The sequence below is a fragment of the Mastacembelus armatus genome, chromosome 20 (genome assembly GCF_900324485.2).
Source record: "Mastacembelus armatus chromosome 20, fMasArm1.2, whole genome shotgun sequence".
NCBI classification, from domain to species: domain Eukaryota; kingdom Metazoa; phylum Chordata; class Actinopteri; order Synbranchiformes; family Mastacembelidae; genus Mastacembelus; species Mastacembelus armatus.
The window spans coordinates 7539224-7565890 of record NC_046652.1 but is presented as its reverse complement, the minus strand read 5'-3'; the positions used below and the strand labels follow the sequence as shown (position 1 = coordinate 7565890).

Here is a 26667-nt window from a genome sequence, read left to right as displayed (position 1 = left end):
AGGGCTCCATTAAAGTTGCACCAGTGGGCTGCTCCTCATACACCATAATATTAAATGAGGTTCAGAAAAAAGTATGTTCTTCTTTGATTTGATCTGTAATATGATCCTAGCATGAAGGAAACTACTACATAAACTATATGCTCAATTACTCTCATAAGTAACTGTTGATATATTACATTCTCAACATTACATTCATTCTTTATTTAATTTCCCCCTGGGGATTAATAAAGGTACCTCTTCTCATACAGTACATGCACGACTTTGACATACTAAAATACAGCTGGGTTTTAGAGTAAATTAGTAAAAGGTGTTACATTTGACCCCACTCACCCCTAAGTACTTTAACTGTGTGAAAGTCAAACCAATATTTGTCCACAACAGGTTTTATTATTCAAATTGCAACTCCAACAGGCATGTATCAAAAAGGACAATACAGCAAAGCCTTTACAAAATCTGGCTTGACAATGAAGTCTCCCCAAAAATGGCTGTTGCAACAAATTGTAAACAATTTTATCAACAGTCTTACAGCACTTACAGCAAAATACAAATCAGCTAAAGTAAGAAAAGCACCTGTTATCTTTCAAAACGTTGAAACACAGCCACAATTTCTGCCACTATATTCATACAGAATAAAAGTAAGACAACCCAAACACAAAGAAATGGAATGTTCAAAGTCACTCAACCTTTGTTTCCATACAAAAAGGACAGCTGGAGTTGTTCCTCACAACAGAAAGGCAAAGGGATTGGACAGTGCATTCAGAGACAAGCACACCATGCACTTCATGGAAACAGGGGTTGGTTTGGTCACTTAGCATAGTTTGTGCATAGTTATAAGGCATCAATCAAGCAGTACTTTAGGTTGCATGTGGCTGTGAGAGACATTCTGCCGAGAGGGAGAGTCTCCTTCAGTAGTTCCTAGCCATGCATTGCATGCAGTCAGCTCCTCCCCCTCTCCCTCTTTATAAAAGACTGGCAAAACCCTGAGCGAGTCAAGTTGCGTTGAGTTCCAGGTAAGATGCATGTGCAGTGATTACATGATCTCCAGTCTGGGTGGAAAGCTACTCTGAGTTCAACGAGCACTAGAAGATCCAAATACATCATCAGAAAAGGGCTAATATCAAGAATACCGTGACAGGGTTTCTTGAAGGTGTCATCAAAATGGTGCTGTGCATCCAAAAAAATGGTGATCAGGGAGTGCAAGAACATAATTTAGCATAGGTGGAGTTACATATGGCATCTAGTGTGTCTGAAAAAGGTTCTGCTAATGGTTTCGACAATGGGACGATGAGCTCAAACAAGTGGTTCTTCATATGTGCTTCAAAGGCAAACCGTGGAGCTGATTGGAGTCACTTCAGTCAAGGAAAAGAAAAATAAGGAGATGCGTAAACAGTCTTTGTAGAGGCAGCAAAAGGACTGGGCTTGTCACATTATTCCTTGTTTTTACATCAGGAAAAGTCTTCCAATACAAATGCAACACAATTACTCCAAAGTCTTAGGAGGGTTTCATGTCTGAATACTCGAGTTGTCTCAGTCAATCCTGTTCAGACCATTCTTAATAATATTTGTTTTAAAATGGCACTTCAAAATACCAGAAAAACATCTTATTCAGTTCTTATACTGCTTCCCCCTTAGGGTAAAAAAGTGATGTGTTCAGTCAGTAATTCTAAAATTACAGTGGACAAATAAATAAGACATGGCAAATAAAAGAAAATACAGCAGTAGGCAAATGAGGTATCTATGTATTGCTCTATGCAAAAAAGTAATTACAAATTAAATAAATTAAATTAAATCAGTGGTTAATCAAGAGGGGAGGCAAAAGCAACAAAAACAAACAGAATGTTATCATCAGATGGGAGGGTGCAGCTGGGCTCAAGCTGTTGGCTGCCCCACTGCCCCCCAGAGTGAGGTGAGAGCCAGAATCTGGGGTCATGGGTCAAAAAACCGAGGTGAAACGACACACAAGGAGTGTCAAGGTTCTCTGCTTCCCTGAGGTAATTCTTTGGAGCTGGTTCCTCCTGTAGCTGTAACTATGTTGCTATCTGTTTGGGTGGCAACACCTCCTATGTCTGTGCCAACTGTACTGGGTTCCACCTCCTCAGACATGGAGGTTTGTTCTTGCTGTAGGCTGCTCCAACTGGCCTTGTTCAGCCCCATGTGGCCCAGCATGGTCTGAGACAGACGTGTGTCAGAGAAACGAGTCCACTCCGCAAACAGTGGCTCCGCCACATACGCCATGAATCCTGTTGGAGAAGAAGAGACGTGTGTAGACGAGGTACCAAATATGTAAATAAAAGGTGAACACAACAAACATAATACTCATCTATTTACCTATTTGAATATCCCCGACTGTGTTTGTCTCTCGGTCACATAGTGGGCTGACTTCAAGTTTGTGCTTCTTCTCAATATCTCCTATAGGAAAACAGTAAATGAATATATGAACTAAATTATAACATAGGTATGCTCTGCTATTACAGAATTACAGATGGGTGACAAATGAAAGAGAAACCTAACATTCAGATGCTTCCACACAAATGCACTGCTTGGAACAAATGAGCAAATAAGATCCAATCATGCTCTGTGATATGTATATAAATGCTTAGCAGGTCTAGTTGATTCTGACTTTGTGGTAGAGTTGCAGTGTGTAAACCTCTCATTTACACATTTGAAGGTTCAGTGGTGCAAAAACCACAAGCACTGGTTTCCAGCGAAGTGGAAATAAGTGATATGGTCAGAGGGATCATCCTTCACCATATTCTTGACAAGTGCATAAATTAATGTGTGGTGTTACACTAAACGAACAGTACAGGCCTAAATGCTTGTCCCCCGGGTAGCCCTGTTTTGCTGTAGGAGCATTTTGCTGGCATGGTTTGGGTCCACACGTCTCCCTAGAGTGAAGGATCACTGCAAGTTGTGATCACCTTTATCGTATGATGAAACATTTATATCCTGATGGGAATGATCTCTCCCAAGACAACAATGCCCCCATCTAAAGGGCATCAGGGGTCACTGGATGCTTTGATGAGCATGAAAATGATGTAAATCATATGCTCGGATCTTCAACCCAATTAAACACCTATGGGAGATTTTGGAACAATGCATTAGATAGCGATCTTCACCACCATCATCAAAACACCAAATGAGCAATATCTTTTGGAAGAATGGCGTTCATCTCTCCAGCTGAATGCAGAGACTAAGAGGAATCAGTGACAAGGCAAACTGGAGCTGTTCTCTTGACATCTAACAAAGAAGCTCTTTGCTGTTTTCTCCTTGCATTTGTCACCCATTTGTACAGAGAATAAAAACTGAATAAATAGAAGAATGGACTGTAACAGAACTAATTAAAAGTCCAAATGAATAATTCTAAGACAACGTCAGTGTAAATAGAAGCAGCAGAAACCCTGTTGGAAGAACTCTTCCGTCACTTTCTCACTCCACTGTTTGCTCAGCTCCCATGGTCTGCAAGGGTTACAGATGTCTGCACATTTCAAAGCCATCTGCATGGGGTGGGAATAGAAATAAAATATATGAGCCCAAAGTTCTGCTAAGTTGCAGAAGTCGTACCTGCGTTGAACAGGAAGCAACTGACCTGTAGGATGAAGTGTCGGTGGCTGGCATTGATCAAGCACAGGTTATTCTGGTCCAGGTGAGTGCGAAACCTGGTCAAGTACTCATTCTGTCTGCTGATGTCTGTGGCCAGGATTAAGGAGCCCAAGTCCCTTTCTACGTTCAGGCTGAGAGGGTCAGAACGTACATTTATTCAACAAAATCTGTTTCTAAAACTAAGCAGAAAAGTAATTTGAAATAACTTCCTCATCTAACAAATACAATGGCTTCAGAAAGTATTGTCATGATTCACGAGTCTTCGCGGTTTTATAACTTGCTTTGAATATTGAGAAGGATCTGTCAGAGTGGCAGTAGGCATGGGCTAGCCGTGGGTGACATTGTAAGATATGTCATAATGGTGACATTGGGAGAGTTGAGTCATTGGAAGAAACTGTTGCATTGAAGACACAGAGTCCTGACTCCTGTCTCTAAGAGCACTTCAGAGGTTTACTTTTTAGTCACAAGCTTCTGTTAACAACTAAATGAACTGACAAATATGCCAGAGATCGGCTGATGGAGAGAGTGTAAAAAATCTTGAAACCAAATCATCTGCAGATGATAATGAACACCAACCTCACAAAGGAAAGTGTCGCATTGCTGCCAGTCTTCTGATTTCAGCAGGAATGCCGTGTGCCAACAACAACCAGCAGTGATGGGCTGGATGTACTACCCCAGACTAAAGTCGAGGTAGACCCACACCTTCTGAACTATTCAGGCTGACAGCAGTAGTGTTTACTCCTGATGCTAAAGCTATTGACAACATCACATATATTCAATTCCCTAGACAAAAACAACCAGAGACAAGGTACAATAGTAGTCATGATATATACTTGGGTGGCTTGTCCAAGATCATAGACCTATAAAAGGAATGTTAAACAGAGGGTTGGCTGGCACCTTGACCTTGGTTTATAATGTGATGCTATGAGCCAGTCAGTTGTATGTTAACGACCTGTTATTGTTCACAACTAGGTTGTTGACAGGAAAAGGCACTTGAATTGACATTTTGGCTTATTAAAAATTGTGCACTTCGATTTAATATGGACAGAACAAAAATAGAAAAAATAAGAAGGGGGTAGAACAAACAGAGACAGCAGCTAACAGAACAGCACAGGGAATACAAGTTTACCATAAAAAGAAATATTTATGTATAGGCATAGTAGAGAAATTTGCTGATGAAAGCCATAAAAGGAGATAAAGGATTTGATATTAGCAGACCTTGAATTTGTGCTGGCCTTTGATGAAGGTCCAGTAGATGCGTTCTTTCAATTGTTTGACAATGGAGCTGAAGGAAGTGATTGGCATTATATGATAGCAGGATTAGAAGATGATAACCTGTACTTGAGGCTTAAGGTAGTGTGCCAGAAACTTACCAGAGTCCATATCATGAGTTAAGAATACATTCTGGTGTGTCCTACTTAGACTAGTGAAGAATTAGTGTCCACATTTGATCGGAGGAAGAGGAACATTCCTAATTCAGTAGGATGGATGACCGTGGGTGAGTTGAAAGTGTATGAGGAATATATTATCCAAAGGCACAATAGACAGTCCAGTGATGGTCTGTGTGCACCCGTTAACATTTTGAGGAACTTTGGGGATTAAGTACGCAGCAATCAGAAAAGGCGCTGTTAGGACTCGAGGATTGGAGCTGGCCAAACCTTGTATATATCAACTATCAGGTCAAGACTGCGGTCAGCTAGAGACAGAAAACATTTGACTCGAGCAAAAGGACTCATGAAAAGCAGGTATGGTCACAAGGCAATCGGGCAAACCCCTGATCCAGGAGACATGGTGTTGAGCTCTTGATTTCCATGAACTGCTTGCACTGGCAGCGGATGCTTGTGATATAGGAGCTGGCACAGTTTTGCTGTAGGCTGGAGAAGATGGCTTTGAAAGTGTTCCTATGAGCACCGTGGATCAACAATTCTAAAATCTATGGAGTTTGGAGCCACCAGGTCTCATCTTAGAGTTAGCTGTTTGGGCAAACTGAGTAACCGGGCAAGAAAGGCTCAGTCGGAGGATTGAAGGACTGGTCCCTTTTACAGAGCATTAGAAGTCCTCTGCAGAGATGGGAGGACAGCAGAAAAGACCATCTTTCCATCATACACACTTGAATAAACACTCCTTTTACAAAGTCACCTGCATTGTGGAAGACCACACACACCCCTCACCCCTTATGCCATCTTAAAAAGGTACAGAAACATTTGAGCCCACACAGGTAGACTGTGCAACAGTTTCTTTTTACATGCAATCAAGCTTTTCAATGAACAGGGAGTTGACTGACACGCACATTATTATTTTGAGATAAAACATTTTTTGGCACCTTATTGAACCTCAGTTGGCACTTCATTGTCCTCAACTGCACTCCTTGTTTTGTACATTGTTCTGCAACATGCTGTACTTGTGAACCTCATGTAGTTTAGAGCTCTTTCTGTATTTTGTTCCATATGCACAGTCTAATGTAGTTTTTTTGTGTTGTTGTATGGTGCACTATGGTCAATGGGAGCATTGTTTTATTTCACTATGCATTGTATTCACTGTACATGGTTGAAATGACAAATAAAAAATGACTTGTCTTGAGAACTTGCTGGAAGGACATCCATCACAGCAGCTCTGTGTCAATCAGACATTTAGAGCAGAATGGTCAGACAGAATCCACACTATATGACAGCACATTTGCAGTATGTTCGATGGAATTTAAAGGTATCTGAGAGAATAACATTCTCTGGTCTGATGAGACAAAAATTCAACTTAGGGTGGAAATCCAAGTATTTTGTCAGGTGAGCATCCCTGTGGTGAAGCATGGTGGTGGCAGTATCATGCTATGGTGTGCTTCTCAGGGGCAAGGACAGGGAGACTCAGAAGAGATGGAAGGATGAAAAAGTCAAGATGCACTGGAGTGCACATGACTTGAGACTGTGACATTACAGTGACCTGAAGCATACAACCAAGACAGAGCCAGAGACAATTGACTGTCCCTGAGTGGTCCAGCCAAAACCCAATCTTAAACTTCACAAAACGTCTGTGGAGAGACCTCAAGATGGCAGTTCACAGACCCCTCCCATCCAATCTGATAGAGCTTTAGAGCATCTGCCAACTGCCCAAATCCAGGTGTGTAAATCTTTTAACATACCCAGGAAGACTGGAAACTATAAATGCTGCAGAGTTAATGGTCTGAATACTTTTGTAATTAAGAGATTTCACTTACTGAATTTTAATAAATTTGGACACGATCCTAAAAACTATTTTTTCCACTTAAAATTAAATCTATAAGACAATATTGCGTGCAAAAAGTGAAGATGCCTAAATACTTTCTGAAGCCACCGTATAACTTTATAATGTATGCTGGAGTTTAACAGTTTTCTTGTTTTCTTGCTGCACTTGCACACACATTTTAGTTTCAGACTGACCTGTCCTCAGGAGGCAGATGAGAGAACAGTCCAGTTTCTCTAAGGAGGCCCACTGCAGACTTCCAGTGGTGGTTTTCCAGAACTGAGGTGTTCTATGAGTTCAGAAGGAGAAAATGAAATGAAGAGACACATGTAATTTCCATTACATAAATTACTAATTTCCAGCAGGATAAAAAGTCACTGTTATGAGGCCTTACTCTGTAGAGTGTAGCTAGATAGTGGTCAGTCTTGATGAGGAAAGGCTGGTTGACCCCAGGATGATCCAGGTCATGAGTGGCAGCTGCTAGCAGTCCCAGCAGAATATCATAGGATGTCAGAGACTTTGCAAGCTGCACTCACAAGACAGTGGTACAAAGATTAGGGTGACTTATTGCTAAAATGCAAATACCCTTTCAGTGGAACACTTTCACATCTGAAAATTCATGCAAAGTCTCTGTGGGACAGACAATGAGTTTTTGTTCATTTTAGATTTCATTTATTAGCAGTCACTGGATGTCTTAATGGTTATTCAGGAAAGCCTGTGTCGTCCTTTGCTTAACCAAGAAACCCTGTCTAGAGAAGACAGAAAAAAATATCTAAAGCAATTTTCCCTTAAATTTAGAAAATTCAGACAGTTCTTATGTTCACCAACATCCAACTGAATTAAGGGTCATTTTTAAGTCCAAAAATAACAAAAATGTCTTGTTCTCTCGTCTCACCATGGGTTCCTGCAGGTAGCAGTGCATGGCCTGTGTAACATCTGCAGCATGGACAGCATTGTGATATGGGTTGCCACTGTGGTAGTCCTCCTGGACCATGACCAGGAATCTCCAGAGTTTGACCAAGTCTAGCTGAAAGAGCTCCACCAGGCCGTAATGATTCAACAGGTGGAACGTCAGGGTGATCAGGCTATTCCCTGAGCAAGAGGACAGAACAGAGTGGGCAATCCTGCTGTCAATGGGTTTCTTTTTATTTGTATTAAATAAAGCAAGAAAAATATCTATTTTTCCTAATGCAGTACTGGAGATATTTTTCATTCTTCCCAGTCTATTCATTTTATTTAATTACTTGTTTCTTATTCTCATTCTGATTAATTGTTGACTATTGTTCACACAGAAATAAATTATTTATAATAGTTAATTAATAGGAACAGCTCTGGAAAACAAGCTATGTGTCCTCATGAAACAAAACTGACTTAAAACTGTATAGATATTATTATTGTCCCTACCAAGTAAAGTTAGTGATTCAATAACAGTTCATTTGTAGTAAATTCTCTCTGTTAGCCATCTAATACGTGCCACTATCAGGAACACTAGGAATACACAACTTAAGTCTGGATTTGATTGAAGCAGTTAGGCATTGCTTCTGATACAAACATTATTTCAGCTCATATTTTACATACCATTTGTCAACCTATCAAAGAGGAAAATGTCAAAATTCCAGTTCCCAACTTTTTCCAGCATGCACTACAAGACAGGGAAAAGAGAAACACATGGTTAATGGTGTGAAGTCTGAAAAAAAGCAAATGATGTGCCTTTATGTGTCTTATTACAGTATCTTTATATAAGAGATAGATATCATACTCTGGCCTGTCCAGTGTAATCTTCATCAAGGATGTGGAGGGGGATTTGCTGAGGTACTCCTCGCAGCAGGCGGGATGAGTGTAGGTACCTCTGGCAACTAAGCAGCCTATGAAGCCTCCTTTCAGGAACAGAGCTGGCCGATGCGGACCCACAGCTCAGCCGTGCTGCACAGACACAAACAATTATTTTACAATGTGAAATACGTGAGAAACACAACAGTTTTTAGAACATGTTTATTTCAAATGCTCATTTGGATCAGACAATCATTTGCGTTGCACAAACTCTGTGGTGATCTGACACCACCGCAGTGATATACAAACATTCACTGCTGACACAGCCGCCCACTTCTAAGCCCTTCGTCTGGGATCACACAGCAGACATGCTTTGTCAGTGGTCTTGTACACACACACACTCACACACAAACGCACTGTGTCTGAATAAACCGTGACTGCAATCCGGAAACATGTCAGCATGAGGTAGGATTACTTTTGGGTCAAAATGTCAACACACATATACTGCTTCTTTGTAACTGTTTGATGTTTTCTTAAAACGTTTCAGTGAATATGAAAGTGGTTATCACACATCTATTCACAAACCTTTGATAAAAACCATCTCACAAAGTTTACACTTAGACACACCTTGGTCTTTATCATCATGTGTAAGAACAGTGCACAAACATCTGTCAGTTTTCCTTGAGATGAACAAACTGTGTTGAGTTACAGTTTGAATAATGGCAACTGAGTTCAGGCAACTGGCTGTGATTCATACTTACTGTGAAGAGTTCGGAAATCGATGAACAAGTATGGATGGGAGCTTCTTCGTTCTGGTTCAAATCCAACCTGACTTCTCACTCTCACATCTCCTAGAAGAAATCAGCACTTATTTCCTCAAGATTCATACTGCTGGAAAACAATGTGCTAAACTAAGGTATTATTCACAGTTTTGTGTTATATTTTGGAATTTATCTTGCCTAACTGCCACAGGGATGGGTTTTACCACAGGACAATGAAAAGAGCACTAGATTTAGACAAATCCAACTGTATTTGAAATTTCCAACACAGATCCTACCCTCTTTTAAGCAAGCCTCTACTCTAAAAGCCTTAACAGACAATATATTTTTCTTGTTGAGTTTCTTTCATTGATCTTTCAAAAAATCTGAACCTGACCCTGGTTTTCTGGCGGTATTCTAAGATGGATGAAAATTTTAAACTCACTAATACCAATACCAACTTCACTTGATTGTCAATTTTACTGATGTGATTTCTGTTTATAAACTGTATTGTACATGGACATGTATTGTACAGCTTATTTAAATGTAACTGTCATTTTAAAGCAAATTACTTTTGTTTGAATTCAACAGAAATATATCCTTTGGGTTTTAGCCAGAAAACCTCTGTCGCAGCCTCATGAGGACTGTAGCTGCTGAATGCTAAATAATCATATTTCTGTGTTCAAATGATGTGGTGTACATTTTTGGTCAACATGGCAGTAGTTACACATTTATTGTAGCTTGGAATTTGGACAGAAAAAGCCCCACCATCATGTTTTCCAACTTGCCATAAGAACAATAGAAATAATGTGACAATAAGCACTGGCAGTGGAACACTATTGACAAATGTGGTAAAACCCACCATTTTGCTATTCCAAGCAAACTAAAACAAGCAAAAGATCAGATTTTCTAAATACTATCTGAACCAAGTCTGGCGTACACTATCCATGTGCGGACACATTCCCACATAAATACACACCCGACATCCCAGAAGAGAATATCAATGGACAGACAATCAAACAGCTGAGCATGCAATGCCATGTCAGGACAGTATGCTCTACTATTAGTACACTGAGCCACTGAGAACATAGTCTATGACTGTTTTAGTAGTGCGAAAGAAGAACAGGGAAAGGCCAGATGGTGGCTGGCCTTTTGCAGAATGCAGTGAAGAGCAGTGAGAGCATAGTGAGGTGACAGGATGACGTTATGACAACGATACAGTAAAAGTGTGCTGTTTCAGGCAACACTCTGTGGCAGAATACTGACCAAGGTGCTAAACAGTGCCATAGAATATTTCCAGCATGACCCTTCAGATTGTGTTGTGTGTGCGTTAGAATTAAAATCAAAGCAATCACACAGGTGGGTTCTCCCAGTCAACATGTTACTTACTTGCAAACAGTTGTTTGAATACTACACAAGCTCCTATCAAAATACCAAAAACTAAGTATTACAATTCAGGGCACAATCATGCTCAACATTATTTTGAAAAACTCTTTGTAAAGTTGGTAAAATTATGGAGACTAAATCTGTATTAGACATTTTGTAAACAAAACTAGCAATAAATTATAAAATAAATATTACAAGCAAAAACATAAAAGATAAGACTATAATTCATGCAGTCCCACCCAGTAAGTAAGTATGTGCCCACATGAATATACATCTGTCACATCTGTAGATACATGCGCTAGGGTTCAGCATGTGTATGTGCTTGTCTGAAAAGTGTGTTTTTAGCGTCACAGGGTCCATGTTTCCGCTGCAGTGCATTAGTGCTGGCTCTTTGGGGTAGATGTAGGTCATGTAATTATAACTGATGTGGTGAAAGCTCTGAGTCCTGCTATTTGAAAGCACATCAGCATTAACTTGGCAGACTGAACCCTGGCCCAGGCAAACACGAGTCTGCATTAGCGTGCCTCCCCTCACACTCAATTTAATATAAAATCTACAGAAACAGATGCTTTATTCCAATGACGCATGAGACTGCCATCATACTTAGCCAAGAAAAATTATTAAAAAGCTAAAGCTCCTTCAGTCAGCTTAATAAATTGCTGTTACTGTGACTAGACACATGTGGCAGTCAACTCATGGGTATTATTGAGCTGGAAAGAAGCAAAGTACAGCAATGTGATGTGAAAGCTACAGTAAACAGGATTTCAAAGAAGACATTCACTAAGCCCTTAAATGCCTGCACTCTGCTTACTCACTATACTTTAAGCAGCAACATAATGTATAAGAATAATTCTGAGAGTAACAATCTGGGTGAAGTTCTACCTTTTTGTCTGTTGCTTGTTCTCAGCCAACAGCATCACGTACGAATTAGGGGGCAGACTTGCATGCAATGCTACGTCTGTGCATTGTAGACTGATGTCAGAAACACATGAAGGCTCTAATCACACCACTACCCTCAATAAACTTATTGAAGCTAAGTCTGATGTGGATGCTTCCTAGATATGACTCCATCTGCCCAGCCGATCTAAAAGCCCTCCATTCTCTATCCATTTTCTAAACTGCTTATCCTGTTTAAGGTCGCTTAGGGCAGCACTGGGCAAACGAACACACACACCCACACACACACGTACAGACACATGTACATAAACACAAAAACAAACCGTCACTGAACCTTCAGTATGTTTAGGATTCAAATGAAATCCAGCGATCTTAACGCATCTGATCAAACATTAAAGACACCCAACATTAGAGAAATCCACAGCCTAAGCCTATTGTGACGAGAGATTACCAAAACACCAGGGATTGAGTGGACTCTGGACATGCAGTCTAGCGTGCCTCCATATATTCATAATCTCTACATCTCTCTCTCCATTTCTTACCCAGTCATGTCCCATCTCACTGCTTTTTAAGCCAATGTGTATAAGAAAAGGACATGGTTGTGTAGAAGATCAACCTACTAATGTGTTTATGTGTATGTCTACAGATTACGCATGTGTGTGGGGAAACACTTACCTAGCATGCGAATGTAGAGTGCTGTCTGATCCGAGCTGTCATAGGAGATGGCCCCTCGTCTCTGAAAAAACAAAAAGAAAAATCAACAACTGCCCATATAATGTTGTAATCATAGTACTACAGCAGCTTAATTAGTCCCATCAGTGGTTATGTCCAAAATTGATGTGGGCGGTATCACAACCCTATGCGCTCACAAACACATACACTTAAAAAAACAAACACAAAAAAAACCCAGCCAATTTTTTGACATATAATCAGAATAAGTGGAAGGTGGTGTAATATTGCTTATGCTGTTTGCATGTGTACATAAACTGCTACACTGAAAAACATGTTCTAGCTCCATATCAGTCCGATATGGCACTTACACTACTGCTACCAGTCATGAGAAAAACATCTTTTAACCAAAACTCAACACTTCTGGCAACGCTATCAGTTTTACACTTTGTAAAATGCAGCTAATGTTCACTTGTATTTTTACCTTGACAAAGGGTACAGAAAAAAGATACACACATAAGTACTACACAACAGGGAGCTCTAAGATGAGAAGTTTTATTTTGATGGGTCAAACTTCGAATTAGATCGCCAATATTTACAAAGAAATATATGAGAGACATCATATGTGCTTAAGATAAGTCGACAGTTTATTCTGCTTCAACATGCACCAAAAGTTCCTAGCGCCACATCAACCATTTTTAAAAATCCTCTTGGAGCATATATTTGGTTCAAATAAAGGTGTTTTTTTTAACCCAGGAGAACAAGTGCCAAAATATGAACACAGAAATTGTTTCTTTACTTGCATCTGCAACTCCATCCAGTGCCAACAGTGTCCTCAGTAGGAGGCAGCTGTAGCAGAGACTAGCAGTCCATAGCTGTATGAACACAACTACATTATGATGCAGGGTAACCTCCCATACACAGCTTACCTTTGTCTAGGGTGACCCACAGAAATCCTTCTAACATAAAATAAAACACTAGCCAAAAACAAATAAATACAACAATAAACAGAAACTTCAAATTACATATAAATATGCCAGCAATCATCGCATGTATTAAAAGATAAGTTAAACAGATTTTAATTTTAATTTAGAAGATGCTAAAAGTACAGACTGCTTAAACATGGAGTAATCACTGACTCACAAATCACCACTTCGCTGAATATTTGGCTAATTAAAAAAAAACAAAAGTTGCGCTATCTTTGGACAATCAATTCTTGAAGGGTACCATTATCCACTCACCAAAAAAAAAAAAAAGGTTTTAAATCTATCTCTCCACACATTTCCAAAAGCCTGGAAAACAATTTTTGTAAAATCTAAACCATGAGCTGGTGAAAAGGTGTTTGGTACAGGTTCAGAACACAGGGATGGGGGAAACAAGAGCTGCCTACATTTTGGGAGCACTTCATGACAACATCAACTGAAAAGCCAGAATAAGATAAGATCAAACATTATTGATCCCACAACGGGGAAATTCACTTATTAAAAAGCAGCTCACAAACACAGTATAAAGTGCAAAAAGCAGTAGGCCTACTAGAAAAACAAAGAGTAAAGTGTGCATGCAATCAAAAAGTGTGCATAACACACACACACATGCAAACACAAATGCATATGCATGTATAGTAATTACTTTACATACTCTGGATTACTGTGAACCTCCATCACACACACACACACACACACACACACACACGCACACGCACACACACAGGTACTTCTATCTTTGTGAGGACAGTCAATGACATAATGCATTACCTAGCACATTAACCTAATCTTAATCACCCCAACCCTTAACCTAACGCTAACCTAAAAATAAGTCTAACCCTAACCCTAAAACCAAGTCTTAACCCTCAGACACCAGTCTGTAAAAGTGAGGACCAGCTAAATGTCCTAACTTTGCTAAAAGGTCTTAATTCAAAATGGTCCTAACAAAAGTAGAAATACAAGTAAACACACACACACACACAGAAGACACTGCCTGTCTTCTAAGCTCATGACAGCCACCAATCCAAAGCTAATATTTTACCGGCTAGCAAACAGCTTGACTCAGGGTCGGTAATCAGCAAAGCTGTATTTTAGTGTCAACAGGCCACTATGTTTACACACAGCACTGGTGGTTAGTGTGAGCATGATAGATTGTGTGTTTGAATGCAAGGACTGTGTTTGTTGTACTTGTATGGCTAGGGGACAAATTTTGAGTTTTTTTACCATAGCAATGAGGACATTTTGGGGAAGTGAGGATAGTTGAGCCAGTCCTCACTTTCGAACATAACTCCATAAAGCTGTTTGAGCGTCAAGACTTGGTTTTAGGGTTTAGTTCAGGCTAAGAACTGGGGTTATAAATTTAGTTGTGATGGTTAAACTTAGGCTAACAGGGTATGAAATACATTATGTCTGTGATCAAATGTTCTGGTGATAATATGCATGGGAACTGTATAATGCTAGCACTAGAGCTGGAAAGGGAAGAGCAACTAGCCCTGCCAACACATGCCCAAACAAACTTTTTGGCCAGAGCTTGCTGAAAAAACACTCACACACTCATACAGGACCAACCACCAGTTGGCACTTAAGTGGACACTGGCAAGAAGGAGGCGGCAGCACAAACACTTGTCAATGTCACATTCCCACTGTGAGCGGAGGGGTAAGTCACGTTTTACCCTTGAAACTGCCAGCTCATAACACACACACACCCTTGCCATGCTTTGCAATGCCAACACACACAAAACCATACCCATGTACTCCTGTTATGGGACGATGCTCATCATACATTTCAATTATCTGAAGTTCATCAGTGGTTAATGATCTTTTGAAGTGTTTGTTCATGTGAACTTAGCCCCAGACATAACCTTTTTCCCCATTGTATTTTACATTATCACTTAGCATCAGACCTTTATAGGTTAAGTTTTGTCTTTATGGAACTTAAATCCTGCTCCATATTTTTGAGAATTTCTATTACATTCCTCTTGTATTTCCATTGTATTCTCATAGGAGGGAACTGTGTTTTTATTAAGGCTGTATTAAGATGGATTATCTCCATGTTACAGCAAAGTGACCCACGCAAGAAAAATACATAATGAAAGAAACTAGAAAGCCCAACACTCTGTACATCTGCTTAACAATAAAAATATCAATAGGACAACTAGCTACAGGAAAGGTTCATCTGCACGAGGCACTTATTTAGTCACAGAAAATACTGACTGACTACCAACTCCTTTGTTTGATAAACCCAGTTGTGCTCCTGCAGGAGAGTTGGGCATTTTCTATGCCTTTCAGTTTGTATGGAGCCAGAACAGTGACTTTAAACTTTGAAACGGAAAAATAACATATTGTACTGAAAACAAAACCAGAAATGAAACACTGGTATTGAAGCATTTGTACTAAAAAAAAAAAAAACAAACAAACAAAAAAGTAATTACATTAACACATACAAAAATTACAATCTTCTCGGCTTTTGTTGATGTGGTTTTCAATGCAGAAGTTTTTTTAGTGACAATCTTCTGCTGTTTTTTTTTTTCTTTTTTCCCCATTTTCACTCAGTGATTGGCAGCGAAAGGAGGGCTTTGGGCTAAGAACATCATTACTGCATGTTTTGCATGTAATTTGCATATTGAACTAAAAGTACAATGACTCACTCCAACAGCTAAATAATTAAATGATTTTAAATGATAAAACGGCTCACAATGGATGACTCTCACTGCCCAACATGACTGCAGACCAGCATAAATTCAGCTGCAGCTCCCAAAACTGCAAATACGTTTGTCTCTATCCCAGTTTTTCCTACACAGTTTTGGGCTGGTATGAAGTTAACATAAGCTTTTAACCAGCTTAATGTTAATGTTATATTGGTTTTGGCAAAGGTCTGCTGGAGCAAGTTCACAGCAGCAGCCACAGGAGCAGCAGGATCGACAAGTACAAACACTGAGTATTAACTCTTGTGTTGAGGCTGCTGCATATTTTGTGTTAGCATATTTATGAGACCTTGTGCAGCAGCAGTCCCACTGGCCTCTGAACTGAAGCAAAAAAAGTCACAGGACTAAACACTTAGCTAATGTTACCATTAACCACGTTAGCTAACCAGTTACCTAGCTAAGGCCTAGTGTTAAGATACATGCTAATTTGAAGACTTGCTCCAGCAGACCCCTGCCAAATTAGTAAAACGTCATTAAGATAGCCTAGTTAGTTAAAAACTAACTTCAAACCAGCTCAATTATACGTGGATAAAGCACAACAGGAGAGAGACAGGGTTACCTGTGGTTTGGGAGCTCCAGTTGAGTTAATAGAAGACATTTGCTGGAGGTCTAGAGTTATGAGAGAGCCGTCAGACTGGACAGCGGTGCGGAGCCATACCTCACTCCTTATTGTGCAGATGCTGCTGAACATGCAGTAATCACATGCTCTTCTGAGCCTTGCCCCTCAGAGCCCTCCCCTCCATGCCAAAAACAGTGACATAAAAGTGAAACTGAAGAGAAAACTTTGGCACCGAAAAACACTGACCTTGAATTAAAATCAGAAGACTGAAAAATATTACTCTTGCATTTAAAAAAAAAAAAAAAAAAAAAAAAAACTAGGAAATTGTATTTTTTCAGTATTAATGCTTTTTTAATGCCAGTGTTTTCCCCAGTTTTTGCCAGCTTCAAGTTCAATGTTTTATTTTTGAGTTCTGATTTTGTTTTCAGTGTTAAAGATTAAAGTCATGATTCTGGCTCCATAGATTTGTGTGTGAAGTGCCTTGGTTAAACACAGACATGCAGACAACACAACAGAGCTGAAACTCAATCCCTCCAGTTAGAAACATGGGTGGTACAATGCCCATATCACAGGTTCTGATCATGGTTGCACACAGGTGTGTCACAGCAAAGGTATCCAGCTTAATCTTACTGTTGATCAGAGGCTGATTGAAGAAAAGCATCTCAGACATGAATTTCTTTTTGAAGCTTGGCTTTGGGTTTACATCTCATTGCCATCTTTGTCAGTTCTAAGAGCCAAAAAACAATGTCCTAACTTTAGATGGCGGAATGGAGCTGAGACAACAAATCAAGAAAAAAAAGAGTCTTAAAATATACTGTAAAAACCATCATCTACTAGTGCATACGGTAGAACAACTAAAACTGAGAAAATAGTTTTTGCAGAAAATACATTTCAAGAAACCGCTGTATTCACATTCACTTTAATACAGTCAGATTTCTTGGTATAAGCATCTAGTGGCCACTACAGAAATAACAGCTATAGGGACTTGCATTTCCTTTCTTCAAGGCTGAGACATATTGTTTGCCAGTTTGCATTTGGTCCATAGTATCTGGCATCAAACAAGACAGGGATTACACTTTCTTTTTTTTTCTTCTTTTTTTTAAAAAAAAAATCAGTCAGTTTTATGAGAACTATGGCATTTCTGTCACTTCAGGCTCAATCTAAACTGGGCTGTAAAGAGAGAAATTTTACAAATTTCACAGGGCTTTGAGAAAAATAGTCCATCCATCTCTGGTGTAGCATGAATATTAATACCTTTTTAAAACATCCAAAAATAAAACATGCCCTTTTGTAAAAACCTTTCCAGATTGCTTCAAGTATTATTATTATTATTATTCCAGAGATAATCAGTCAAATCAAGTCACAGATGTAGCTCAATAATAGACAGTTGAGTTCTTACACAAACTCTACCCTATTTTGCCACATAGATTTTGTCAATTTGCTTGCGTCTTACTCAAAACCTATTAGTAAACACAATGTGACTGCCAGGAAAAGAACATTACAAGACAAATATTGGATTTACGACATTAGCAGACCATATTTTATGTGCATTAAGTTTTATGTAAGAAACATCATTGCCTTTAGGAGCATATGGAAACATGACATCTGCTTTGGGTGCCTTTACTCTACACCTAGAGTTGCTGTCAGCTGATGGTTTTTTGCAGCAGCTGAAGAACACAAACTCAGTTTGTTTTGAGTTTACTGCTGGTATAATAGTCTGCTCATTGTACTCTGTGTGATTCCATGTAAGCTCGTTTACATATGGCTCTATTTCTTATCTAAGCCTATCTCGCTGCCTGGGGGCACCCACTCAAATTTCCAAGGTTAGGAGGTCATATGAGGTCAAAACCTCTGACTGTGAGTAAGCTGAGGGTTCAGTGTTTGTCATTTTATGACTACTACAGCTAAATAGATGTCAACAACAAAGATTCATAAAAGAGGTGACTTTACTGGAATCTGCTGAAATTTTAGCAGTAGAGGTGTGTGAACATCTGCTTTTTGTCAACATTAACAGCTATCTTATTGTTATAGTTATGTTTGCTTAGAGCAAACACACTACAGTACTCTGTGTGCATGTTTAAATCAAAAGGAACTGGCTGAGTTGCAAGAACTCCAATTCAAAACAGCTCAGTGGCTTTTGCAAACATGCTCTCCTGTTATCACTGCATTGTAATTCAGGTGTTGTTGTAGTCTGATGTTTTCTGAATTGGGTTCAATGGTGAGTCCACAGTACTGAATTCTCACACTTCCTTGTTTCAAATGGACATACAATCTGCCTTTATGTAACCATTTTAAAATTGGGTTTTAGCTGAGGAAAGGCCTGTTGCACAGTCAGTTAGTCAGCTGGGGCCAAGCAAATGAGGAAGCCAGCAGTTTTCCCGACATATCAGAAACAAAGCAGCGCACACAGGCACACCACACACATGCATGTAAATTCCCAAGATAAAAGCAGCTGGACTCAGCATGGTTTCATAAAATGAAAGCTTCCTTCTGAGTTGCGACCTCTTGCAGTGCTGTGCAGGGCAGCACATTCCAGTAACTGAGTGCAAGGTCATAAACGCAGACAGATTTGGAATTAGTAGGTTTGTATGTGTGTGCACATTTTGATACACCAGTCATTGCCTTCACAAAAAACCCTAAGGGAGTCTACCTGTTTTAAGAGTGTTTATGAATACACTGCCCACTCTGACAAACTCCAGCTGTAGGGAGGTTCTGAGAGAGGCCTGGGATGAACAGGCCTATCGGCATAGGCCATATTTACACATCTGCCCACTGGTGGGGGTGAGACAGCAAAATTTTATCCAGCAAGTCCAGTTGAGGAATAGCTTTATGTGTTTAAAGCTTATTAGACATTACTACATAGCACAGTGGTTTGTAAAATCAGACAGGATTGTTAAAAACTGGAAAGTTATCCAGTGGTACTAGTTTTATTTTTGGTTTTGACAATGTTAAGTAGAAATATGGTGTTTATGTCACAAAGTAATCCAGCTGGAATACATGTTTGCATGATTGTCCAACGTCTTGCTAAATTATGTCACATTGTGCTGCAGAAGAAGGTGAGCCAGAGTCACTTTGTCTACATGACATTGTGTCATTTTAGCCAAGTCCCATATGGAGATGCCACACTTCCCTACATCAAATGAATGAGAAGGGATGTGTTTTCTTTCATGCAGCCAGAAGTTTGTCTAAACATGGCCTTAGCTGGTGAATGACTGGTCACTATGGGAAATGTCATTTTTTTGGGCGGGGGGGGGGCACAAAGGGCATTAAGTCTAACAGATTTAAGTGGACACACTATATATTTATGGGCACCTGGTCATTCTCAAAACCTACAGGAAACCTTCATTTCTTCTCTCGCAGTATTAATAGTTTGGTGGTAATAGTTAAAACATGAGCAAACTTCTTCAAACAAGGTAATAACTGCACAATCTGTAGTCTAAATAAAAATGACATGAACTCTGAATACTACAAGCTGGTTTTCTTTTCCTTTATTCCATCTGGCTCAGGTTGTGTTGTCGTATGTGTTTGCTGCCATATTTGTGAGCTGGTTAGTGATGCTTCCTGTCCGATCTCTCATTGGCTATTGGTAATCCATTGTGGACAGCCTCATCAGGAGTAAATATCAAACATGTTTGATATTTTCAATATGAGATCAAGAAGTTCATACTCAATCAGGAGCATTAAAATAATCATACTGACACTACTCCCTTGATTATTATTCTGACAAAATTCTGACCCTACCATCATTGAGGCGAAAAGGCAAATCAGGCATAAAATCGGACATAAAAATCAACTAGTGTGTATAACCAGCCTTAAACAGCACAGGACACTTGAGATGCTCAGAACAGTTTATTTAACTGGTTTTTTTTTGTTTTTTTTAAAAGTTTGTTCAATTAATGGACTCCTCGAAGTTCCCTAACTGATAGCTATTGTGTCATGTAATAACTTAGACCAAAGCTTTGCTTACAAAGAGTGGAAGGGGTCCTGTATAAATGTCCTTTTAGCAGTGTTCTATGAAACAAGAAGAGTTCAAGGATGGGGGAAGGGGGAGACTTGCTTCATATTCTCACAAACTGTCTACCCGGCAAAAGAATGTCATTCACTTGAAACATCATCCCCAGGCTCTAATTGCTTCTCTGGGCCAACTCAGTGCTGCCCAACCCCCCTTCAAAATCTTAACCTTGCAAAGCAGGCAAACAAAACCCAGGTCCAACAAGTATGCCTACATTTGAGGGTTCAAACTAGTAACTAGCAAATACACACATTTTTCAGGACTACATGAAACCTGCTTAACAGTCAGTCTGGGCAAATTGCCCCAAAATTGTGTCTCTGTGATGATATGCAGAGCCACTTTATCATGGCCAACTGCACTCAACACTACATCAAAAAAACAGACATGCATATGTTTAATTGAAGACAAGTTGAAAGGTTTGATTGGAGTTTATCTACTACAAAATACACCTCATTGCTTACAAATGTACACTAACATGTGTTCCAGCTTATTGACACGAATGAAAACAAATTTGCAGTGCAAGGGTTAAAGTTTTTGAGAAAGGTTGTGAAACAGCAGGCTCAGAGTCTGAACGGCTCCTTCAGCATTCTTACCACATCCTGAACCGACGTCAATCTAATGGCACTGAGCAGAAAAAAAAAAAAAAAGAAAAAAAAAAACTTATCAGTAGTTAAAATCAACAAAGTAACTCCTCGGAAAGAAGCACTGTAGTGTATTTCTTTATCACGATCTGCACAGAAACATCTATAGTATGGATGAAACAAGCAACACTATCTTCCACCTTTATACACAGTCCTGTCATCATCTCTTTTGCCTCAACATTTAAAATGAGAAGTTGATCTAGGGTCAGTGGCCAACATACTCTTGATGTTATCTCTGACTCTATGATGGACTGAACTGACAACAGATCAGTGTTTCCAGTCTAAGCTGCTTTGGTCCTATTATCACCAAAAGCCATGTGACTGTTTAGATCACAGCGATATCATGCATCTGCTTATTGATTGCCGATATGCTGGAAATTGTATGTTATCAGTTACACAGCTTCGTCAAAACCATGTGACCGAGTATGTGGGTTACAAGCAGCTTATTAAATCGTGACAGCATAAAAATATGTCATGTGCAAAATCTCTGAGCGGCATGTAGTAATGCCAAGTTACCATAATGTGCAAATACGTGTGAGTTGTAGTTCAGATAGGAACCACATGACTGTTTGTTGTGTTCTCCGGGTTCTATGATTCTGCACCAATCTCATCCATCTCAGTCCTGTGTTTACACTTCACTCCAGAAAAGTCAAAGGGGACCAGTATGCATCACTTCATACAAGAAAAATTCATCATTCATCATCTTCCAACTCACTTTCAGGAATGAATCAACAAGCTGGCAAAATGCACTGAAATAAAAACAATAGGGGCATTGCAACAAATAAATAACCCCATTTATTTAATGCAGTAATTGCTGTTTTCAACGCCTCTTCTACAGAATATTTACACCCAATCATAAGCATTCCACGACCACAGAACGACATATTTTTCTGAGACACTGTTGGGTCTTTAATCCTACACTTTCGTCCTCTGTTTACAAGAGGAAATGTCTTCATCTGTGAGGGAAGGGGAGGGGGGTAGAGGAGAAAGAGAAAGAAAGAGAGGGAGCTTGAACACAACAAGATAGCCAGAGAAAGAAAAGAGACTGAGACTCCAGCCATCTGTGAGTCTGGCAGCAAGCCAAACCACTGCCCACAGAGCCCAAGCACATGCCTAACTGCCTCTTTCTGCAATGGTAGTCCAGCCCTTCTTCCACAAACAACATATCTGTAGAACCACACACAAAAACACAGCAGCCACCAAGGACAAATGCACCCTTATGGTCATTAGTATGGCGCGAAAACACAATATTTGTAGAAGTGTAATTGATCTATGACAAAGAGATCAGTGGCACTACTGTACACATGCATGCATGTTCACACAATTCTGCCAATGTTCAACGGGAAAAAAAAGCAAATGACTCTGTTAGCAGGTTGTTTTTGTTATTGAATTACCGAACCCTTCGCTGCCACAGTCTTATTTTTGCACAAAATAGGATTTAACAATCTTCCCATAAAGAACATGGAAGCTCACTTAACCCCAAAAACCAATATGTCACAAGTTACTCACTTTCTCACAACAAAAAAGGACAAAAACTGAACACTTGACACCTGCTGACTGAAAATGAATTCTGGTCCACTTGAGAAATCAACTGGTGAACCAGACCATGAGACGCAATAGCTTCTGTGTTTCTATGCAGGGACAGAGCAATCTAGCTTTATGCGGAGATGGATTTTCTCCCAAGGTTTTGGAATTTCTCCAGGGATCCCTCCTATGGCCTGCAGTGTGAGAAGCAGGCTCCAAGAAGCCACCAAGACACACGACAGCTACAGGCCCTTAAATTACTTCCTAACTAAGGCAGAAAATAATGATGCAGTGGTAGGATAATGACTACATTATGGATGGGAATGGGCGGAGAGACAGCTGAACTAATGCCAGAAAAGTCTTGTCCAGCCAGCTTATCAACATTTTATTATATCTGTCAAAAACATAATCTCATACAAATAAAAGACCACCAGGGGTAAGCAACACAGTGGGCCTTCTTAGAGCAGAGGCTATGCGTTAGGCTGGTCTTTGACGAAACTACCCATGATGGTGTGGTAGGTTCAAAGCAGACATGCTCAAAGTGCTAATGGACAGCTCATTGAAGAGGACACTCACACAAAAACAGTGACTTAACGCTTAATTAATTTGCTGAGGGATGCCATGTTATGCTGTGAAAGTTTTGGCACATGAGTAACCATTGGGACATGACCCAAAGTGGAGCAAGGATCTGCTCAAAGCACTAATGGACGGCACAGAGTACATCACGCTCATTTTTGGTAAAAGTACTGAAGCAGTGCTTTTTCCATTTCAAAAAGTGTAACTGTGGAGAAGGAGCACATCAACTAGTGACAACTCTCCAAACTGATGTTGGAGACATACGTGCCACAGTTAGGCCAGTTTACTGAAGTATACTGAACAACAGCCTAATGGATGGTTCATCATCTGAGACACATGCTCATACACAACAGTGACTCAGTATTTGGCTAATGCATTTGCAATGCATTGTACTGCTGTGCCAGTTTTTTTGCCTGTGCACATGAGAGCAAAGCAAAACGTGACCCCACAACACGAAGACTGTTTCTGTGTCCTCCCTTTTCTGTCATCACGGAGCAGGAAATATAAAAGCATGCTTACTAGGACTTCAAGACGCTTGAAGCAGGAAGTTCAATGATTTATGTCTATTCTGTCAATCTATGAAGTGGTGTTAACACAAATATCAGTGTGACAGTAAGTCCTAGGAGTAAACTGTTGTACATAGGCATCAGGTTGTCAGCGCTGGTAAAAGTGTAAGCCAGGACAGCCTTTATCTGCAGGCAACATGCACAAATGCAAAGCAGTTTTAGTAGATGCGTGTGTGTGTGTGTGTGTGCGCGTGAGGTCTAAGAGATAAGAAAATGTTGTGTGTCTTTTGCAAGTGAGTGTTCACAATGTGTGTTAGGGTCTAGATATCCCACAACCACCTGCAAGACGCCTGTGGATTAAGCATATATTAGTTTACAAATGCTGGTTTTAAAGTGCGATTTCTAGAGCCAAACCCACTGTCACTTAATGTTAAAATATGAGCATAAGATTTTTTTTTTTTTTTCATTTCTTTACCTGTGACAGCTGTCTTGGATCAGGAGCCCCGAAGAGAGAAGAGCTGGAGCTGAAACTAATGGCTCCCCTGCGGCTAAGGACATGCTTGGGAACTGGCCTGTCTAAAGGCAAAACCGGCAGCTGATAACATACTTCCATTGAATAGTCAGGTCTGGACCCAGATCAAAAACATATATGTGTGTGTATATACAAAAAAAAAATTCAAAGTATGTGACGAAAAGGATAACAAATGCAATGCGAAAATAGATGACGGGTGAATCGGGATATGTCCCACAGCCGAAAAAATATTTCAATATTGTGGAAAGGGTCTGCTGTCGTGCTGCAAAGTATTTCGGTTCATTATGAGCGATTCAAAACTTGTCCAGATCGCCTTCACTGATGCTATTTACCTCCGGCGTTTTAAGTCCTTTGGTGTCATTCTTTAGGAAGGGAAATTTTCATGCTGCTTTTGCTCCTTTTCTTCTCATTTTACACTAATCCGGGCCCACGGACGACGAGACCTTCTTGCCATTTTCTGGGTCTTTATAAAAACGCTTCCTCATTTTCAAAGTAAAAAAGCCGTCCGCTCGTTTGCGCTTCGTGGCGTTTACGGATCCGCATATCACATATCCCGAAATGAAAACAAAAGGCACGACCACTTCCAAAAAATGTCATCAACATATCATATTGTGAGCTCTGCAACGCCGGCGGACCAAACGAGGCAGCTCCAGGATGTGGGACCCTGTCAGCCGTGACCGGGGGATTTTCTCTCATTCAGCCTCCCCTGCTCGTTAAATATAACCAACATGTAAGGCTTTTCCGTCTTTTTTCAGAAGCTGCATGATCAGTTGTCTAATTCACCGCTGACCGTACAGCACAAAGTGTGTGGCTCGAGCAGGGGAACCCCGACGTATTTCTCATTCACTGCGACTCCGATGTGCTTGGAAGAAAACGTTACGACACTTAACACAACGCCAGCGACCGAAAACGATTAGTTACACAACCTAAAATGGGTTTATTTCCCCACAACTACCCACCTATCGTCCTAACATTAGTCTACGGTACGGTTTTAAAGCACACACCACCTGCCAGAGATGGTGCTGTTGGAGCGAGAAAAAAACGCCCTTTTCTACGCTCGACCAATGGCGTGGAGGCAGCTGTTGTAACGTGACCGCTGATTGGATAACTTCGCTTAGACGATATAAAACGCTTGTTAGGATTAGCTACTCGACCAGGGCAACCCCGGGACCTATATGAGCAGTCATTTACAGACGTTGTAGACTTTCTCAAGGGTATTCCTCCACAAGGAGGCTTGCCCTGCATCATTGCCTGTGATTATCTTCGCTCTCATGACTCAGTCCATGAAAGATTTTTAAGCCCTAAATAAAAACAAATCAAATGTTTAAATATTGTCATAATGTGGAGTTTGTGTGTATTTACTACAACAATCTTTAACCTCTAAGATGTGACAGTCATTCTCCAACCTGCATTAAAATAAAAACTCAACACAATGAACAGGTGTAGTGCTTTACAGTTATGGACTGTGACAGAATGGGTACTTGTAAAAACCACCCTCGCCCCACCCCCACCCTCCTATACCAAGACCCTTACACTGAAAGAGTCACAGGGTTTGTTTATTGATCTATTTATTTGGACTCGTTTTGAGTGTCTTTGTTGTCATTCTGATAGTCTTTCCATCCCTTGGTGGTCATTTTGACTCTATGGACGTTTTGTAACTCTGGTCATTTTGTGTCCCCTTGTGGTCATCTGTGGCTGTATCCAGTTTTGGTCAGTTTATGTCACTTTCTGGGCAAACTAATAAATACTTAAGAGTACACAAACTGGTGTATCATACTTGAAAATTGCTTTTAACTCCTACCCTCACTCAAGGAGTACTTGGATGTATGACCCAGCCTCATATCTACATTGTACCTGTTTAGGCTAAGCTGCCATGGCCGGTTCAACTGGCTTCAAAGGCACCTGACTGCCATGGGCCAATCAATGGTCCATCTGTTACACCTTTTTATCTTTGTCCATTAGCCCTACAGGTATTTAACAGTTAAATCATAATCATTACTATTCTCTGACCATGTGTACCTTTACCCATATGTCCGTTAGATGGATTTCCCTCACCTTGTTGCTTTTTTTTTTTTTTTGCTTATTTCACATCCTTTTAATTAAGACTGACACATGCCTAAATCTGCTGTGCCAAAATCTTTGTGAGTGCTGTGAACCAACACTTTGATGGACAGCATGCCCAATTAACTCAACTTTTGTGATGTTTCCAGGGTTCTAGCACAAAATATTTTCAACTATAATATTAAATTTATACTATCAAATATGCCATGATAATTTTACATTGTTTAGATGTGTGTCTGAGTTGAAATGCAGCATTGACTCTCGCAACACTTGTT

At 40.0% G+C, this 26667-nt stretch overlaps 1 protein-coding gene across 9 annotated transcripts; it reads right to left on the bottom strand.

The window, feature by feature from the left end:
* Positions 1-367: 367 nt before the first annotated feature.
* On the bottom strand, positions 368-25390 carry pde7a (phosphodiesterase 7A). 9 transcript variants are annotated; one of them, XM_026291889.1, is made up of 13 exons: positions 24275-25390; positions 12300-12360; positions 10731-10763; positions 9345-9431; positions 8573-8736; positions 8392-8455; positions 7709-7905; positions 7208-7339; positions 7011-7102; positions 3587-3731; positions 3398-3494; positions 2329-2409; positions 368-2240 (listed from the first exon to the last, which is right to left on the bottom strand). In XM_026291889.1, the coding sequence occupies exons 1-13, from the start codon at positions 24410-24412 to the stop codon at positions 1969-1971; spliced, it is 1563 nt and encodes a 520-aa protein (XP_026147674.1). In that variant the 5' UTR covers positions 24413-25390; the 3' UTR covers positions 368-1968. The 9 variants fall into 9 exon arrangements, with proteins under 9 accessions (XP_026147674.1, XP_026147673.1, XP_026147678.1 ...); XM_026291888.1 differs by having other exon boundaries at positions 9345-9434; positions 24275-25389; XM_026291893.1 differs by having other exon boundaries at positions 9345-9434; positions 24664-25388.
* Positions 25391-26667: the final 1277 nt, after the last annotated feature.

Bases quoted from the DNA above. Each gene is read 5' to 3' on its own strand.
- pde7a (XM_026291888.1), bottom strand. From the start codon at position 24,412: ATGGAAGTATGTTATCAGCTGCCGGTTTTGCCTTTAGACAGGCCAGTT. The intron at 12,361-24,274 runs GTAAAGAAATGA...TTGTTTTTTCAG, and splicing joins ATCCAAGACAGCTGTCACAG to AGACGAGGGGCCATCTCCTA. The intron at 7,906-8,391 runs GTATGTAAAATA...CCTCTTGCTCAG, and splicing joins CTTTGATAGGTTGACAAATG to GGAATAGCCTGATCACCCTG.